Raw genomic sequence first — 19,637 nt, 5'->3', positions numbered from 1 at the left:
AGAAAAATGTTCTAGCAATGGATGGGCAGCTTGAATGAGAAGGGTCAGAGGTGATAGGGAAAGTGGGGGCAGGGGCTCATGTCAAATCATCTCCAGATTTTGGGGAAAAAGGAAAATGAGAATTCCCCTCATGTCCCTCTGCCTTTCCTTCTAACTGACCTGTAAAGGAAAAAAGTTGCACCAGATCAGAGATTCTCAACTTGGGGTTCATAGACCCCCCCAGGGGTCCATGGATAGATTTCAGGGGATCTGTGAGTGTAGATAGTAGAAAAATGACTAGCCTCTAACTGAAATTTACCATTTCCTTCAATAATTCAAAAACATTATTTTGGGAAGGGGTCCACAACTTTTACCAGACTGCTAAAGAGGTCAATTACATTTAAAAAAAAAAGATTAAGATGAACTAGATTTATGTCCAGTCTCTGATACATAGAAGTCACTTAACCTCTCACTGTCCCAGAAAATGCCTGAAGACTATAAGATGAAGAAAAGGTGGCTCATCTGACCCAGGAGAGGGAGGCTCTTCCCTGAGAATTCCCTATAGCAGACAAATCACAGATTCTATTAAAAAAAAAAGGGCTATAAACGCAAGCTATCCAAGTGGTGCAGTGCATAGAGTGCCTGGCCTGGAGTCAGGAAGACTTATCTTCCTGAGCTCAGATCTGGCTTCAGATACTTACTAGCTGTGAGACCCCAGGCAAGTCATTTAACCCCATTTGCCTCAGTTTCCTCATCTGTAAAATGAGCTGGAGAAGGAAATGGCAAACCACTCCAGTATCTTTGCCAAGAAAACCCTAAATGGGGTCATGAAGAGTCAGACAAGACTGAAACAATTACAACAGAATTATTCACATCTGTAGTGGTGGACAAGTTCCTTCAGGGCCACGGGGGAAGGTGACGGACAGGAGGAAATAGGGATGGTGAGGAGAGGGAACAGGGTAAATTCTGTTTTCCTACCAACCAAAGGCTACCCTGATACCAAATTCTCTCAACTTATTGAATAGCTTCTGGTCTCGGCTTCCATCAGAGAACAGGGAGGTGTGGGTGCAACACATCCATCAGCTAAAGTATACCCCAGCCTAAGGCAGTTTTATGATCCTCATTTATATGGGTGGCTTAACTCTGTTTACATTCCCTTTGTTCATAAACAAAAACTGAAAAACTCCCACTTCTGGAATTTTAGGAAAGGGATAACCATCCCTTCCAGCCCTAGAGTCAGGCCCCCTGGACAATCAGACAGCTAACTGATTCTTGCTCACTCAGGTTCCAAGTTTGTAGGTCAGAGGGAACTCTCTCTAATGTTTTTGGGAGCTGGGACTTGGTCCTCTCCTAAGTGATGAATAGATTAAAAAATTATTTCATGGAGAGGAGAGAGGAACAAAAAATATTAGAGGGTAGGGAAAAGGAGGCTAAGTCATATTTAAACAAAATAACAGACAAACAAAAAACGGTGTCTCTCAAAGATGGCAACTGTTAACCTTTGGAAATCTCCTGCTGAACCCCCTCACCCATGGAGGACTGTCAGAAATCATCATGATTTTGCTTACAGACACTCATCAAAATGACTGTACTCCAATGGGCATGGCCTCCCTGCTGGCTCAGCTCTTTATTTTATGTGGGAATTTGGATTTATGTCTCTTTGGGAGGTGGCCAGTTGCAGAAGCAACAGAGATAAGGAACGTTGGCTTGCATTAAGCGTATCTTAGCAAGGAGCTGGGCATGTTTCCTGGATCACCCCTTTCCATGCCCTGCTCCCCCCTCTCCCAGAAGAGTGTGTGTTCAGGCCATCTTCTGGGCTTTGGTTTTAAACCTTGCTGGAAGCTGGAGCTTCTTATCGTATTTTTAAAATATATTGTCATTTACATGACTAATGTGAAAATGTTTAATATGAATGTATATGTATAGCCTATATCTGATTGCAGGCCATCTTGTGGAGGGGGAGAAAATTTAGAACTCAAAATCTTATGGAAATAAATTTAAAAAATAAAAATAAAAAAATTAAGATATTACCATTTAAAAAATCTACTAACGTTCCATTAAATTTGACATGTGCTTAGGTACCTGCTCCAGGCAAACCCTGGTGCCATGTTCGAGAAAGAGCTAGATGATTTGGTGGAGAATGAAGTGGCAGTGTCAGGAGAAAGATTTTCTACTCTCACATGGATTCCTGACTTGCCATGTAATCTCAAGAAACCTGCATAAAAGACTTTCCTATTAATTCAGCAGGAAAACATTTTTTTTTGCAAGTACAAATCATGGAATAATTAAAAGTTTTTCTCTATGGCTTTGGAGTCCTTCATCAATAGCTTTGGGAAATCCATTTAATCCAAGAGGAAGAATGGCTCAGTGGTTAGAATGCTGGACCTGGTGTCAGGAAGACCTCTGTTCAGATCCCATCTGAGACACTTACTAGCTTTGTAACCATTGGCAAGTCACCTAATTTCTATAACCTTCATGCTTTGTTGGACTTGATCACTTTAAATCTGTAAGACCATTTCCAGATGTAAATCTATGAGCCCATGTTTCTTCCCTAGTTTCTCCTAATTATGCAATAGTCCCATTAGTAACATCTGGCACGTAGTAGGTGCTTAAATATTTGCCAACTGATGTAAACTGGCATAAGACCCTGACTTATATTGGCAGGCCAACTACAAAGTAGGCAATGATTTGAAAAGTAGGGAGATGAGAAAGGGAGAAAAGAAAAAATGGGACACAGATAAAGTAGGCTGTCTATGCAGAGGGGGGAAAAACAAAGATCAAAAAGGACATTCTAAGAAAAAAATGGGTGTACTTTTTACTCCAGCAAGCAAAGCATCTGGAATTTTCTCTTGAAAATAAAGAAGAAAGCTGTCTTAACTATAAGCTAAAATTCGATAGTACACTCCTCAGCAAATAGGCTTTGGCAGGGAGGAAAGTTTCTGTTTGTTGTTCTTTCTAGTATAGTTTTTAAATGGTTTACTAGCGAAACAACCAATCTGAAAATGTATAGATCCCTCAAATGGTCAGGCAGAGATTGGGATGATTCTGGATTCCTGCCTACCACTATAGGAAGAGATTTAACATCAGTTTCTGCTCATGTATTATGTTTTGGGGAAGGAGGGATTGGGGGAAGGAGAGATTGGGGGAAGGAGGGTGGCAAGAAGGATGGTTTAATCCTCAGGGTTCATAAGGAAAGTGTAATCTTTAAAAAAATTTTATTTCATTTTCCCCCCAATATGCGTAAAGCCAATTTTTAACATTCATTCAAAAAAAAATTGAGTTCCAAATTTTCTCCCTTCCTCATTAAGACAGTAAGCAATTTGATATAGGTTATATATGGGCAATCATGTAAAACATGCTTCCATATTAGTTATGCTGTGAAAGAAGAAACAGACCATTAGGAAAAAAAATACACACACACACAAAAGGAAGTCATAATAGTGTGCTTTGATCTGCATCCGGATGCCATCTGTTCTTTCTCTGGACGTAGATAGCACTGAGGATGTATAATCTTATGAAAGAGAGAAAAGGACACAGGCTGAGAATGATGGAAAAAGGGAGGCTAAAAGAGCAGATGTTCCTTTTTGGGCACATCACCAGGAGAGAAAGCAACCCGCCCGTCATCATTCTGCGAGTCCGTTCAGCCACAGCTGAGGCATGTGCTACAGACCTGGAATGATAATTTTGGTGCCAAGGAGTTCCAATTGTGCCCTGAGATATTTGCATCATGCTGGCATCAGTCCGGTCGTCTCCAGATGTGGTTGAATGCCAGGAGTGTGGTCGGCTCACAGGTTCACTGCACCTGGAGAGAGACAGATGGGAAAGGCAACCCTTCAGTGTCAGCCACATCTACAACAGACTCTTCCTGAAGGCTAACTCATGAATTTAGAAGTTTAAGCTGGTATATTTTCATATATCTCAAGGTAACAAGTATATAATTCATAAAGGCTCTAGAGAATATTTCTATTAGTCATTCTCTTACTGCTCCTAGTCATAACATCTTCAAATGGCCAAGCTGCCCTAATGTTGTTGTGGTTATCATCATCAACCGTTATCATTATTACATCTCATTTGGCTTCAACTCTTCCATGGGCAAAATATGTGAATGGTAACATTTGTTTCTTTTCAATCTCTTAGCCAGTCCTGGGAAGATGAGTTACTGTTTACAGAGGGGTTGAAGGCCTCCTTTCTGCTGGATAAATAAAAAACCACTATCATCATTTCAAGTACTTGGCAAGAATCAGGTAAAGATTAGCAGCTAATTGAGTACCAGGCTTCTTTTCTCCTTGGGCTAATGAGAGTAGATCTCATTCCAGTCCTCTGGTTTGCAAAATTGCCCTCATTTTTATCGTCTAGTGACTTTAACTTCGGACTATCTTAAAAAAAAAAAAGAGCAAAGGAAGAAAATGGGCATGGTCTATGGTTGTAGATTGAAATACAGAAGAGTGAGTTTGGTGAATGATGCTGTGCCAGGCTGTTCATCTCTCTTCACCTCTGCCATCTGGACACCTTAGATGTGGAGCTCTGGCAGTTTTCTTGGTCTACTCCCAGGACATTGGATGCCTCTGTGAACCTTTTGCTAATGAGACTTATGTTGTGCCAGTTTGTGTCTCAAAGATAAAAAAATATGTATGAAATCAGAAAATCTTAACACGTACCCTCACATTTCCTTTTGTAGAATGGCCTCAGTCTCATGTTGAGTTCACCAGTCTTACGTGAAATCTGATTGGCCTCTTAATAACAAGCTGACATTTTAATCATGCTTTATGATTTACAAAATTTTTCCTACATAAGGTGCCTCTTTCTAAGTTGGACAACTATATTAAGAAATGGGAAAGAAACAAAAATAGTTGTGAGAAACACTAAAAAGGGAGATGCTCAGAGAAAAGACACATACTCAAAATAAAGATGATTGAGCTATCACATTTCCCAGGATCTACATAACATATGAGTAATATAAGGACTCTGAGGTTGATTGGTGGGAAGTCTTTAGTACTTAGGGCTGTTTGGTGACTACAGGACAATTGTATATTGCCTAGATGTAATCAAACTAATAGAAATGTGGGTTTTGGTTTCTTAACATAAGAAAAAGGTGAGTCATTTGACAGAAGATAACTTGGTTTGGATTGGTAAGGCTGGTGGAGACCATAACTCAGGTGAGAAAAAACTAGATTTCTGAATGGGTTTGACAGAGTGTGACTAAGGAAAGTCAGGTGGTAGAGTAAGGTGCTCTATGCCCACCACACTACACATTCACTTTCATTTGATCTTCCCAAGTACACTACGAGATAGGTAGTGGCAGGATAATTATTTCTAGTTTTACAAATGGTTAAGCTGAGACTCAGGGCAACTCGATAATTTGTCCAAGGTCACACAAACAGATGGGAACTGTACTCAGTTCTGACTGGAAAGATGGTGTTCCTTTTATGTATGTTAAAAAACCACACAGTTCTTACTTTCACACATCTTGCTTGTTCTACTCCTACTCAAAGTCGAGTTCTAAAGGAGTGGGAAATGGATGATTACCTTAGGTAAAATTTGGGGAGCTTCTCTAAAGCTTATAGAATAATTGTATATCACTTTAAGGTTTTCAAAGGTTTATAGATATCCTTTTATCCTCAAAACAACCCTATAAGTAGATGCTATTACTATTCCCATCTTACAGGTGAGGAAACTGGGGCATATAGTAAGTGATTTGCCCAGGTGTACACAGATAGCAAGCAGCTGGTACTGGTGTCAGACGGCTTTGGTGTTCTTGGGTCCAGGTTCAGTCCTCTATCCACTGCAGCACCTCATGTGAAGGGCAAGTCCATAGATTTCCACATATTGACCCTAGAAAAGATTTTGCCTTGGAGAAGGCAACTGCTTGTTTAAGACTCATGTCCACCCCAAGCCTTTTCCTAGGGTAACTTCTCCTAGTCTTACTTCCATGTTCAGCCCTCAAACCTCACCTGAATCTAGTGGATATACCTAGACTCTATGGTCTCTTCTCTTCCTAGTCTAACCTGTTCTGTTCTGTGTCAATTTAATCCTCAGTTCTGACTACAGGAGTCTGAGGACTAGGGATAGAGATCACAGAAGTGAGCACTGAAAAGAGATTATTTGACCTTTTAAATCTGTGCCAAGCTCACCGAGTAACATGAGATTGTACCATGACATCAACTGCACAAAATTGAATGCAGAGATTGCCTCATTAACTCAGTAAAATTTTGTTTATGCACTCATATTGACCACGTGTACTCAACTAGAGCACCCAGAGGGGAAAAGGGATGGCTGAAGAAAAGGAAATGGATGAAACTTCAGAACCTAGAACTACAGTCTTTGGAGGAGAAGCATTCCCACTCTTAACCCTGGGGTGGTGAGAGAAGAAAGTTCCGCTGAGCCTGGTAGCAGCACAATAGTGGGTGAGCCCTGTTTCAAGAGAGGCTGTTCTAGGTTAGGGCATCTTGTTTTGTTTCCAGTCAAGTGGACTGTGTTTACTTAAGACTTTAATGAGAGAAACTGAGGGAACAAGCGGAAGCAAAGAGAAAACATAATTATTGCTTTCTGCAGATGAGAATTTAGAAAACCCTGAAGGGTCAAACAAAAAATCAATTGAAGGAACAAATTCAACAAGGTTGTAGAATATAAAATAAATGCACACAAATCCTTTTTGGTAATATAAAATGATTTTTTACTGCCAACAAAACCCAGAACAGTGTTAAAAAAAAAAGAAAGGGCATGTCAAATAACTAAAGGAGATATGAAATGTGAGAGTCTATCTATCCAAGACACATCCAAACTAGAATCCAACTATAAAATACTACTTGCAGAAATAAAAACTTGTGTGACCCTGGGCAAGTCACTTAACCCCAATTGCCTACAAACAAAAACAAAAACAAAAACAAGAAATAAAAACTGACTTAAATATAACCATAGAAATATTAATGCTCATGGGTAAGTCAAGCCAATAATAAAAATTACAACAACAGCTAAATTTGCTTATTCAATACTCTGCCAGTCAAACTATAAAAGGACTATATTATACAAGTAGAAAAAAATGATAATAAAATTCATAGAGGAACAAAAGTTCAAGAATCTCAGGAATAATCATGAAAAAGGTGGTTAAGGGGTATCAGATCTTAAAGTCTATTATAATCAGTAATGTAAAAAAATTATTTGATCCTGGTTGATAAAGACATTGATCAGTGGAGCAAATTAGGTAAGCCTAGGGCTCAGAAAGCCCAAAGATACCAGCTGCTGGGGGAAGGGATCACTATTTAAGAAAAATGACTGGGAAAACAGGAAAGCAGTTTGGCAGAAATGAGGTATAGACCAACCCCTAACACCATATACCAAGATTAATTCTAAATGGACGTGTGACTTAGACATAAAAGGTGACACACCATAAATAAATTAAAAGACAAGGAAGAAATTACCTTTCAGATCTATGGATAGGGGAAGAGTTTGAGTAAACCAGTAATAGAGAGGATCACAGCACATAAAGTAAACAATTTTGATTACATAAAGATCTATATGTACAAAAACATTTTTTAGCAGAACTTTTCACAGTAACCTCAAACCTGATGCCAGCATTCTTACCTATTGGAGAATGGCTACACAAATTAGGGCATATGAATATAAAATAGTACATAGAAATGGCATAGTTTTAAAGAAAATTAGGAAGAACTATGATGTGAGGCAGAGTAAAGTAAATAGAGCTAGGAAAACAATGTACCCAGTGACAACAAGATGAAAGAGAAAAACAACTTTGAAAGACTTTAAGACTCTGATAAACCAAGAGCAAAGAAGGCTGAAGAGAAATCATGCCACCCTCCTCCATCTAGACAGGTGATGGAATTAAAATTCAGATTAAAAACACGCATATTTGGACATGAGCAATGTAAGAATCTGTTTTGCTGGACTGTGTTGGTCACCAGGGTTTTTAACTGTTTCGCTGGGGGGTGGGCAAATGGAGGGATAAAAGGAAGTACAGATAATAAATGCTTGTCAAAATAAGCTTTTTAAAAATGAAAATAAAATGGAAACAATGTAGTTTGGAGAGGGAGTGCACTAGCAATGGGATGAGAGAGGCGAGAAGCAGGCAAAGTGTGTGCAGAAGGTGGCATTTGAAGTTAACCTTAAAGGAAAACAAAGAAAAGGCAGAGGTGAAGAAGGAGTGTCAGAAACATCTGGTGCAAAGGATGATGGGAAATGGAAGTGTTGTTAGAGGAACACTCCAAAAATAAGAGATACACCTCAAGGAACTTATATTCCATTGGGGGAGAAAACATGGACAGCAGGGACTGTTCTATATTGGCAATATCTATATCTACATTGGCAAAGGGAGTTTCCTCATTGGAACATCAGTGGTCCAGTTCCAAATTTCTTTGTGATTTTCCTTGTGAGGTCTTACCATGTCACTCCCCTATTCAATAAATCTCAATGTTTCCTCACTGCAGAATGCATTCCGTTACTCTTAACATGCCCTAATTTGCTCAACCATTCCCCAATTGATGGGCATTCCTTCAGTTTCCCATTCTTTGCCACCACAAAAGGAGGTGCTCTAAGTATTGTTGTACAGACATGTCCTTTTCTTCTTTGATTAATTATGGTTTTGACAGAGTTGTGCTATATCTCTAGGTTGAAGGGTATTCACAGTTTAGTGGAGTATTAATTCCAAATGTCTTCCAGAATGGTTGTACCAATTCATAGGTCCACCAGCAGTGCACTGGAGTAGAGTGAGAGCCACAGGACCACAGCCTCTTAGCCTGTGAACTGAGGCTCACATCTCACCTTTGGGGAACCTGTACAAGTGCTCCAACCCTGCTCTTTGCCCCAGGGCTGAATTTGAGGGGGCCTCTGCTAGGTTAGCCTGACCCAACTGTGGCTTCTGAGCCTGGGGACTGAATCCTTAGTTTCAGATTCCTCCCACCTCATGTGATCACCAGTTCGGAGGCTCTGTTCCCCTGGAGGCTGAGTTTGAGATCCCAGTCCTGCTATGTCATTCCGGGGGTTTGGTTCTGCCATCCTGGCCCATACCTGTTCTACAGGTTCTGCCCTGTGGAAGAACCATGCACTTGTGGCTCAGATTTGTAATCCTGGGCTTCAAAGATGACCCAGTATGGCTTCTCCTTAGATTTTTATCACCACTTTGTCTCTGACACTTTTCAGAGATCTTTGGTTGTAGTTTTCAGGGCCGCTGGGCTGCAATGTTTCCTCTAACTCTGCCATCTTGGCTAGTTTCTGGTTTAGTTTTCCAGTCTCATTATACATTATTCTCCTTGGGGCAACTGACAACACAGCCTTCCTATCTTTTATGTTGTATTTTTATGTATGTTTGTTCTGCACACATGTCTCCTACAAGAGGAGATAAATTTCTTGAGAGTACAGATGATTTCATTCTTTGTATCTCTAGTCCTAGCATGGTGTCTGGTTCGTGGCAGATGATTATTAAAATGCTTGTCGATTGACTGAAGAATTCCACATGCCTTCAGATTTTGTGACATCTTGAATTTTTAGAAGGAAATCTTTTCTACAGCACATTATCCTGAGTATATTAAGAAAAGCCAAAGCATGACCCGTTCTCTTCTTCTACTCCATATTCTCTCTCTCTCTCTCCCTACTCTTCCCTCTCTCTTCAATCTAAATTTTTCCTTTATGTAAAATTTGAACAGAGCCCTCTTATACTGTTTTGTACCACAAAACAAGGAATCTGAGACTACATAATGGGAGAGATTGATGAAACTAGACTATTAACTGACACACTATTGCCCTGTCTGGACCCTCCTCAGATGCTATTGTTAGAACAGAGACAGTTCGGGATATTTTTGTTATACCTGTATCTTGGAGGTTTCAATTCAACTCAACTATCTATTGAGTACTTAGTACATTCCTTCCATCATGCCAGATGAGATCTGTGATACAAAAATAATATATGGCCTAGCCCTGGCTTTCAAGCACCTTCTGGGGTTAAATAGACTCACTCATACAAAACAAGGAACAGGGCAAGACCATTTAAAATTAATTGCCAAAGTGAAGATGGTCAAAGGTCACGGTATATGAAATATAAGAGGTAACCAAGCAAGGAAGTGACTGGTCTTGACTGGATCTAGCCTAAGACCTCTCTAAAGGAGGAAACTCAAGATGGGTTGAAGATGTGTTGATAGAAAAAGTCAAATAATGCTTGAAAAAAATGAACATGCTGGAATGAACATTTGTTTCCTTTAGATAGAACTTCAGTCTAAAGCTATAACCAAGATGAGCATATTAAAAGCATGTTGAGCATTAACTTGGTAAAAGGCTAATGAGTACCGGGGAGAATTGGGCCCAATATGGTCAATGTCACCAAATGTAAGTGGGGTGATCCAGGCCATCACTGGTGGGATGTTTAAGTTGGATTTAGTGGGGCAATTTAACCATTTTCCAGTGTATATTATACAATCTGCATCTGTTTGGCCTTCCTTTGGTCAAGGACAGCCTCCCGTTCAGGGTCATGGACATACAAAATGAAATATAGTGTGAACTCTGTAAATTAACTTTAGTCGTTCAGGAGGCATTCACTGAACACCCACTATATATGAACAGCACTGAAGTTGGCCATTTGTGTGATAATAAAGGAAAATAGTTTTCTATAAAATATTATCTCTGGGTGTGTACCAATGGGTTACTCTATGCGCCAGTGACACTGGCCTCTTTGCTTTTCCTCAAACTAGACTCTCTGTCTCCACTCTGAACATTCTCGCTGGTTGTACTCCATGGCTGGAATGTTCTCACCTCACCTCCACATCCCGGCCTCCTTCAAGATTCAGCTCATACCCCAGCTTCTGCGAGAAGCCTTCTCCAATCTCCTTTAGTGCTAGTGTGTTCCCTCCAAGATGACCGTCATTTTAGCCTGGATAAATCTTATGTGTGCATAGTTGCTTGCATGTTGTCTTCCTGTTAGACTGTAAGCTCCCTGAGAGCAGGGGCAGGTTTTGCCCGTCTTTGTGTCCTTAGTGGACTGGCACATAGCCAAGTGCTTAATAAGGGCCTTTTCACTTGACTTGACTTGGGGATTCCCTGCTATATTAGCCAGAAAGACAGTCTCCATAATTCCTTTTATCCAAATGGGGAGGGGGTTTAGGGTATACCTTGGCAAGCCTCAGGGTGAGGAGGCCTTGGCTTAGATTGGGCTGAAGGACTCCTGTCCCAGAGCTGGATTTTACAGTATAATCTTATTATACTGTGATTATAGTATTATCATAGTATTATAATATTATATATGGTACACATTATATATAATACACATAATATTAGATATAAAATATTATATAACATATATTAGTATAGTATTACACTGTGATTATAGTAGATTATTATATAATCTACTCCGGTAGCTTATTGATCATGTTATCAAACCTCTGTTTCAGGTGCTACAAGTAAAGTTATCTCTGGTAGAGGGTATCATCACCATTTGCTCAACTAGTAGTACTCCTGGCTTTGCACCTATTTTCCCACCATCCCTAGTGTAGTATTTGCCCCATCATTGATCTCCCACTCATTCACAAGTTGGTCTTCCCACAGCTATGTAATTATGCTGTTTCAAAACTAATTGTCCCCTAGACATTGATCCTTGGGCTTGGTAATGTTTGGAGGTGGTGGTGATGATGCACAGATCTAATCTATCAAACCCATTTACTTTAGGAATTTCACCCATTCCCTTTCAGAACCAGAAATGGTAATTCTTCTTTCTGAATCCAGGGATGCACACCCCTTCACTTAGCTACTTTAAAAGGAGGTCTCTATTCGAAGCATATAAAGGATTCAACTAGCTTTGCAATAGTTAGTCCTGACAGCTCCAGGGACTCTACTGCAGAAAGAGGCTTCCAAGTCAGCTCCAACGGACCATGCCTTCAGTAGCCACTGTGCTCTAGTGACATCAGATTGCTGACTGAATTTCTCTTGTAATGTCCCTAGTTCCTTCAAGGTGACAGCCTACCCACTCTCTGCTACCTCTGCAAAAGAAATTGCTCTCCTCACATAATATAGGTCTTATACTAGAATGAAATTAGTCACTCATAGGTCAATGAATAGTTTAACAAAAGGAGGCTTTCTTAGCTATAGCACAGAAAGAATACTCAACAAGGATAAGGCACTTAGCTTGGCCAGACACCTCCCCCCCCGCCCCCATACATTCGTTCCATAAGGAAATGGGTATGGTCAGCAGAGATGGGATATGATGATGAATCTAGTCTTGAACATCCACAAAATCTGAAGGGCCCCCAACTCCACATGGGTAGGGAATTTTTATGTGTTTAGGTGACCAGGGAGCCCCAGAGACATGACCTGAAGAAACCAGGAAGCTGCATCAACCCTTATATGTGACTTGAGTGATAGAACAATTGATTCTTAGGGATGGATTCCTTGCCTTTTAGGGAAAGAATGAGCACAACCTAAGCGGCATGGCAGGTGTGGGGTGGCTCATAGCATTGGTAGGTAATGTCTTATCACAGATGGGAAGTTCTCAACAACAAAATTCTGAGGATATACAAAGAAAAACAATGCCAGTGAGGAAGAAATGGGAGTGGTTGTCTAAAGAGATCCATATAGACAAACTAGGAATCCACCAACTGACCAACTTACATTAAAAAGACACAAATTCTGAAGACGGAAACAAGGGAAGAAAATAGAAAACAAATATAAAAGTGTGGTGTGAAAATTAGTGTCAGGAGGGGCAACTAGGTGGCACTGCAGTGGATAGAGCACTGGCCCTGCAGTCAGGAGGACCTGAGTTCAAATGTGACCTCAGACATTTATCTGTGTGACCCTGATCACAAGTCCCTTTAGCCCCAATTGCCTCCAAAAAAAAATGTAGCATCAGGACTACTGAAGCTCAGAATGAGCCGGTGAGGGAAACCAAGGATAATAAAAAGGCATGGTTTGTTTTTTAAGTTATATTGGAGAAAAGAAAAGCAACAAATAAGGGTAAATAAAAACAACTAACTGGAGCAATTGGAATGGGGTTTGATAACTGAGAAGTCAGATCTAACCATCTTTCACTTTATTTCTGTTTTCCCTTCCAAGAATTCTCTTTGGATTAGAAAAACAAGTACAAAAATGGCTGATGGGTCTTGACAAATAAAATTTTAGTAAGAAAGGATCAACTGTCCATGATAAATGACATCTTAGATTACTGAAAAGAACTGGGAAAAAATGATTGCTGAGGCATTGTCAGTGACCATTTGAAATTCTTAGAGGATAGAAGAGTTATTGTAAGATCAGAAGGGGAAATTCTCTAGTTTTCAAAAAAAGGAAGATAATAATGGTCTGAATCCTATAGGGTGAGCTTGACTCAATTCCTATTAAAAAAATTCTAGAACATTGTCTGAAGGGATGGTTAGTGAACAGCTAGAAAAGGAAAGTCTCAAACCTCTGGTTAAGATGGCAAGATGTAAGCAACAGAGCAGCCTAGCTTACACAAACATCGTCCAGAAAATATCTTCTCGAAGTGGACTAAAATGACACCACTATGTCAGTGTCAAGGTGTGGTGCGTCTGACTGTGTTGTTTGTCCTTCATTCTCAAAGAGGACCATGACATCAGGAAGTGATGTCATGATATGTAAGTGAAACAGATTTAAGTGAGACAGGCTGTGCAAAGTCACCGCCTCACTTTCTCCTCCGGAGCCATCTGGGTCCAGTGGCCAGATGTAGATCCGGACAACTGGAAATGGCTCACATCTGACTGTGGCTGATCAGACCAATACAAGCTTGGAATGCTCTACTACAGGTTGGGCGCAAATAGTGTATATAGACATTTGGAGTGGAGATGTCTCTAGATTTGCACATCTCATGATTCTTTTGAGCTACTACAATTCTGCTATGCTCATGGAGCACAGCACCTTCTTTGATGTGGGCACATCATAACTGTTCTAGTGTCTCCTTTGTCTCCCAATCAACTCTAAAGTTCTTCAGAGAGACCTTGAAAGAGTCCTTGTATCACTTCTTCTGACCTCCATGTGAGCACCTGCCTTGTGTGAGTAAATAGAAGTAGAGCAAATAGAAAGCTCATGAGAAAATCTTCTAAAGCCCACTTAGAATGGCACCAAGGGAAGCAGACAGAGGCTGGGAGAAAGGTTACGCCTGGCAGCTGAGGATGAATTCAGTTAGATAGACCTAAAGCCTGAGAACATTGGGAGAGAGCTGCTCCAGGTAAGCCACTCTAGTGAACAGGGTGATGGGAGTCAGACCTGAAGCCAGCAGGTACTCTGAATGAGGATGCTCTAGGGATGCCACAAGTCAGTATGAGCTCCTGCACTCAAGGTCTTCTTGGGTCCTGGCCTGGCAGAACAGAAGTAGAGGACAGAGCCAGTCCCCATAAGCCATCTACAAGGAGACAGTCACTGGCTGTGCATATTCAGATCACTTGTATTAACAGAAGAGTTAACTCAAGAGACCAGGCATCTGCTGTGGTGTGACTTAGAAGATGCCTGAAAACACCAAGATCTCCACCACTCAAGGGCAGCCTGTCAGGGCTATAACAAGGAATGGAACCAAGGTCTGATCAGAGATCTTGCAAAAAAAGATAGAGACAAATAGAGCCTGAGACAAAGACCAGGAACTGAGGCAAAGGGGGAAGGGGAAGTAGTGGGAGCCAAGATATCCATGATGGCAGCAGCCACAGCATCCAGGCTACATATGGGAAAAGATCGAACAGGGTTTGGTCAAACCATTCAAAAGTACTGAAGGCGAGGGAGCCTGATCCTCATGCAAAGTCTCAAAGCAAGAACTGAGACTAGAAATATAAATAAACAGGCAAAAACTTAAAACACAATGAATAAATCCTATGAGCTGAGAAGCACAAAAAGTCAACCCAGAAGAATGTAATGCCACAACAAGTACAAAGTCTCAGGGGAAAAAATGTCTGTCATAAGGCCTACAAAAGTGACTGGAAGAAATGGGGAAGAAAAAAAATAATTGGTAGCAAAGTTAAGAACTCATGGAAAAACAACAGAAGGAGACAGCATAACTCAGAATAGAAGGTGAATGAATATCTTACCCAAGTTGCAGACTCCCTAGAATGAAGGAAACCAAACGAATCAAATGAAATGAATCAAAGAAAAAACATTTTAAACAAAATTAAAAATAATGATTAAAAAATAGAATTACAGGAAGGTAGACTTTTATTTTCAAAAAACAACCATCACTGCCTTGAAAAGAGGTCAAGGAGAGATAATTGAAGACTCATCAGGCCTCTGAAAAAACCGCCAAATGACAAAACAAAAAACCAAAAACCAAACCAAAAACCTAACCCCAGCAAACCCCAAATACAGATACCACATTTGAAAAAATCATAATAGGGAGACTATCCGGATCTGGTAGAACCAGAAAGAAAGAAGAAAATAGAAAGAATCTAATTCAAAAGGGTTAAGCGATGCTGTGCTTCTTATTAGAACATGGGATGGAAACTGATTTCCCATCAGAATCAGAATCTCAAAAGCTGAGTTGAAAAGTAGTAGTTCTTTCCAATTGTCACAAAGGCAGTTCAAGTAGACAAACATAGGGACAAGATGTTTTTTTTACTGTTTTGTTGATCTTAAGAGAGGAAAGAAAAGGAAAGTGAAAGGCACACACTAGGGAAGAAACGAAAAAGAAATTGTAACTTGTTTTGCATACGGCACCTCATGACCCTCACTTTTATGTGAACCTCACTCTTATGTGAACATGGTGTAGAAATACACTAAACTCAACAGAAGGGAAAAAGGGGCTTAACAGGAAGAAGGCATAGTCAGAGAGATAATAAAAATAAGCAAAATAAATTTCCACTTCAGAGGGTGGATCATAATGGGGGGATTAGAAAGAGAGGACGTACAAGAATCAAATATTGAGAGCTGTGCTTAGAAAAGAGAGGAGGGAAAAAAGATTGTAGGAACAGATCACTTTAAATATAGATTATTACTATTAAGAGTCTCTTTCCCCAGCTCCTTTTCCACTGAAAAGTATGGAGGGAAAGAAGAAAAGGTGGGTGAGGACATGATGGAAATTCAGAAGTAACAGGCAGATCCATGACCATGGATGGGATGAACTCTTTCTAAAACAGAAGAGAATGGTAGAATGGAGTAGAAAGCAGAGCCCATCAAATGCTGCTTACATGGAACATACTTAAATATAAGATCGGAGAGAATTTGGAACTCAAAGTTTTAAAAACAAAGGTTAAAACTTCTTTTTACATGTAACTGAGGAGAAATAAAATACTGAGTAAAAAAACAAAATAAAACAAAAAACCCCAATCTTTTCTTATGTTACCAACAAAACCAGAAGGAGGAGAATGAAAAAGAAAATTCCTTTCAAAACAGTTACAGAGGATATTAAATATATGGCAGTCCACCAATGGATGTACTTACAAGAATTGTAACTATATTTACAAAACATCCTTTGCAGAAATAAAGACAAGCCTAAAGACATCTCCTAAATAATAGGAGAAACATTAATTACTTGTGGGGCAGCTAGGTGGTGTAGTAGATAGAACTCGGGCCTTGGAGTCAGGAGGACCTGAGTTCAAATGTGACCTCAGACACTTAACACTTATCAGCTGTGTGACCTGGGCAAGTCACTGAACCCCATTGCCTCATCAAAAAAAATAATACTAATTACTCATGTTTGGGCTGTGACAATATTATACAAATGACAACACTACTTAAATTAATTCACCAGTTAGGTGCTATGCCAATCAAATTATCACATGGCTACTTTATAGAACTAGGAAAAATAGCAGATGATGAGAATGATGATCTATATGAATAAAAGGTCAAGAATCTCAAAAGAAATGTAAAAATTCAGAAGGAAATGGGACCTAGTAGTTGTAGATCTGTGTCACAAAGCTGCAAGCTATTAGAACTATTTAGTACTTTAAAAAAGAAGGGGGGGGGCAGCTAGGTGGTGCAGTGGATAGAGCACCGGCCCTGGATTCAGGAGGACCTGAGTTCAAATCCGGCCTCAGACATATAACACTTACTAGCTGTGTGTCCCTGGGCAAGCCTAGCCAAAAAAAAAAAAAGCTGACCAGTAGAAAAGATTAGGTATACAACACACAAGAGTAAATTGAATAAGCTAGCAAAGTGTTCAATAAGCTCAAGGACTCTTGCTGGGATAAGGATTCACTTTTTTTTTTTAGGCAATTGGGGTTAAGTGACTTGCCCAGGGTCACACAGCTAGTAAGTGTCAAGTGTTTGGTCTGAGGCTGGATTTGAACTCAGGTCCTCCTGACTTCAGGGCCAGTGCTGTATCCACTATACCACCTAGCTGCCCCAAGGATTCACTTTCTAATAAAAAAAAATACTGGATGACCTGGAAAGTAGTCTGGCACTAGCAGAAATTAGTTTTAAACCAAGAACTCATACATTCTACCACAATCAACTTTAAATGAGTGTTGTTGTTGTCAATTCTTTTGATTATGTCTGACTCTTCATGACCCTATTTGGGATTTTCTTGGCAGAGATACTGGAGTGGTTTGCCATTTCCTTCTCCAGCTCATTTTGCAGATGAGGAAACAGATAAACAGGTGTAAGTGACTTGGCCAGGGTCACATAGCTAGCAAGTATCTGAGACCTGATTTGAACTCAGGTTTTCCTGATTCCAGGCCCAGCATTTTTTGCACTGTGCCACTTAGCTGCCCCGTCAATATAAACAACATCATAAAAGATAAATTAGAAGAGCAGGGAAGGAGATATGTTTCATAGCTATGACCACGGATGTTTGTGTCCAAATAAGGGGTAGAGAGGAAGGCTCACAGGAGAAAAAATAGTCAATTTTGAGTACATAAATTTCTTTCTTTCTTTCTTTCTTTCTTTCTTTCTTTCTTTCTTTCTTTCTTTCTTTCTTTCTTTCTTTCTTTCTTTCTTTCTTTCTTTCTTTCTTTCTTTCTTTCTTTATGCCAAGACAAAATCAATGCAGGAAGATTTGTAAATGAAATTGAGAACTAGGGGAAAATTTTTAAAAATTTGCAGCAAATTTACTTCATAAATATCTCATATCCAAGATATTCAGGAGAACTTTATAAATATTTAAGATCAATAAACATTCCTCAATAGAGAAATGGTCAAATAGCAACATGCAGTTCTCAAAAGAAGAAATGCAAACTATGAACAACCATATGAAAAAATGCTTCAAATTACTAATGAGAAAAAAATTCAGATTTATACAGCCCTGAGGTTCCACCTCAGACCCACTGGATTGGCAAAGATAACAAAAAATAGAAATGACACTTGCTAATGGGATTATGGGAAATCTAACATACTAATGCACTTTGTGTGGGAGGAGGTATGAACGATCCAGCCATTGTGGAAAGCAATCTGGAACTATCCCCAAAACTGTGCATACTCTTTGTCTCAGCAACACCACTACTAGGCACATACCCCAAGGAACAAAAAAGGGAAAATTACAAAAATATGTATGACAGCACTTTGTTATAGCAAAGAATTGGAATCTATGGGGAGTAGAAAGTGGATGAACTGATTACGATAGACAAATGTAAAACTATTGTGCCATAAGAATGATGAAAGGTCAGATTCAGTGAAACCTGGTAGGACTTAATAAGCTAATACAGGGTAAGGTGAACAGAATGAACAGAACGATTTACATGCGATGATAACATTGTGAAGGAAAATTAATTTGGCAAGACTTAAGAACTCTGATCAATGTGATGACCAGAAGTCTAAGGGTGACTCGCTCTTCTTACCTCTTGGCAGGGAGAGAAAGAAGTGGGGATGCAGAATGAGACATATATTTTTACAGACATAGTCAATGTGTGGATTTTGTACATATAATTATGTTTTTGTTACAAGGGACTTCCATTTTTGTGGAAGAAGGGAGAATTATGGGGGAAATGAGGGACAGTGATACAAAAAGGAAAGAAGAAATCAATGAAATTTTTTTAAAATGCACATAAGAGATCGGAAGGAAATTAAGCTTGGGCACAGACAAGCAGGGAAATGTTCAAACTATTGTATTAAATGTAATACATACTTTAAAAAAGCTGTATGTTGTAGTTCCATGTTGTCACAAACAATTCTCTTTGTTCTTGTAAGGAATTGTTGACGTAATAATAATTTTTTTTAAGAGAAAAGGAAGTAGTGATAACAATGAGGTTCACTAAGAGGTTGGATCAGATGAACTTTATTCTCTTTCTTGAAGGAGTTTCAGTCAGCCGAGAGAATAGTGTAGATGGAGGTTACATCAATTTTAGAAAAGCACTTGACAAAATCTCTCATGCTCTTTTTGTGGAAAAGATGGAAAGATGACCTAGAAAATATTACAGCTGGTTGAATCTGAACCAGTAGATTGGCCAAACCCAAAGACCCAAAGAGTAGTCACTGATGGTATGCTGTCAACTTGGAAGGAGGTCTTTAGTGGAGTGCCCCAAGGATCTAACTTAGCCTAGTGTTATTAGACATTTTTATCGGTTCCTTGGATAAAGGCACACATTGCATGTGCACAAGGAGTGGTGTCAGGAAGTGATGTCACCTGGAGTCAGGAAGCCTAATCTTCCCAAGTTCAAATCCAGCTTCAGACACTTACTAGCTATGTGAGTCTGGGCAAGTCACTTAATGCTGTCTCAGTTTGCCTCAGTTTCCTCATCTGTAAAATGAGTTGGAGAAGGAAATGGCAAACCACTCCAGTATCTTTGCCAAGAAAACCCCAG

The 19,637-nt window shown here is 39.7% G+C and overlaps 1 protein-coding gene across 3 annotated transcripts in view; it reads right to left on the bottom strand.

The window, feature by feature from the left end:
* Positions 1-19,637, bottom strand: part of SHROOM3 (shroom family member 3) — a 229,595-nt gene that overhangs the window by 34,812 nt on the left and 175,146 nt on the right. For all 3 annotated transcript variants that reach the window (XM_078148982.1, XM_078148983.1, XM_020988383.2), the window contains one exon: positions 3,650-3,781. In XM_078148982.1, coding sequence (XP_078005108.1) covers positions 3,650-3,708 — 59 coding nt within the window. In that variant the 5' untranslated portion in view covers positions 3,709-3,781. The remainder of the gene's footprint in view (positions 1-3,649; positions 3,782-19,637) is intronic.

This window comes from Phascolarctos cinereus, unplaced genomic scaffold, assembly GCF_003287225.1.
Source record: "Phascolarctos cinereus isolate Bilbo 61053 unplaced genomic scaffold, phaCin_HiC Scaffold_9;HRSCAF=440, whole genome shotgun sequence".
In the NCBI taxonomy this organism is placed as follows: domain Eukaryota; kingdom Metazoa; phylum Chordata; class Mammalia; order Diprotodontia; family Phascolarctidae; genus Phascolarctos; species Phascolarctos cinereus.
The sequence above is the reverse complement of the archived record's forward strand: the minus strand, read 5'-3'. Positions and strand labels throughout refer to the sequence as shown.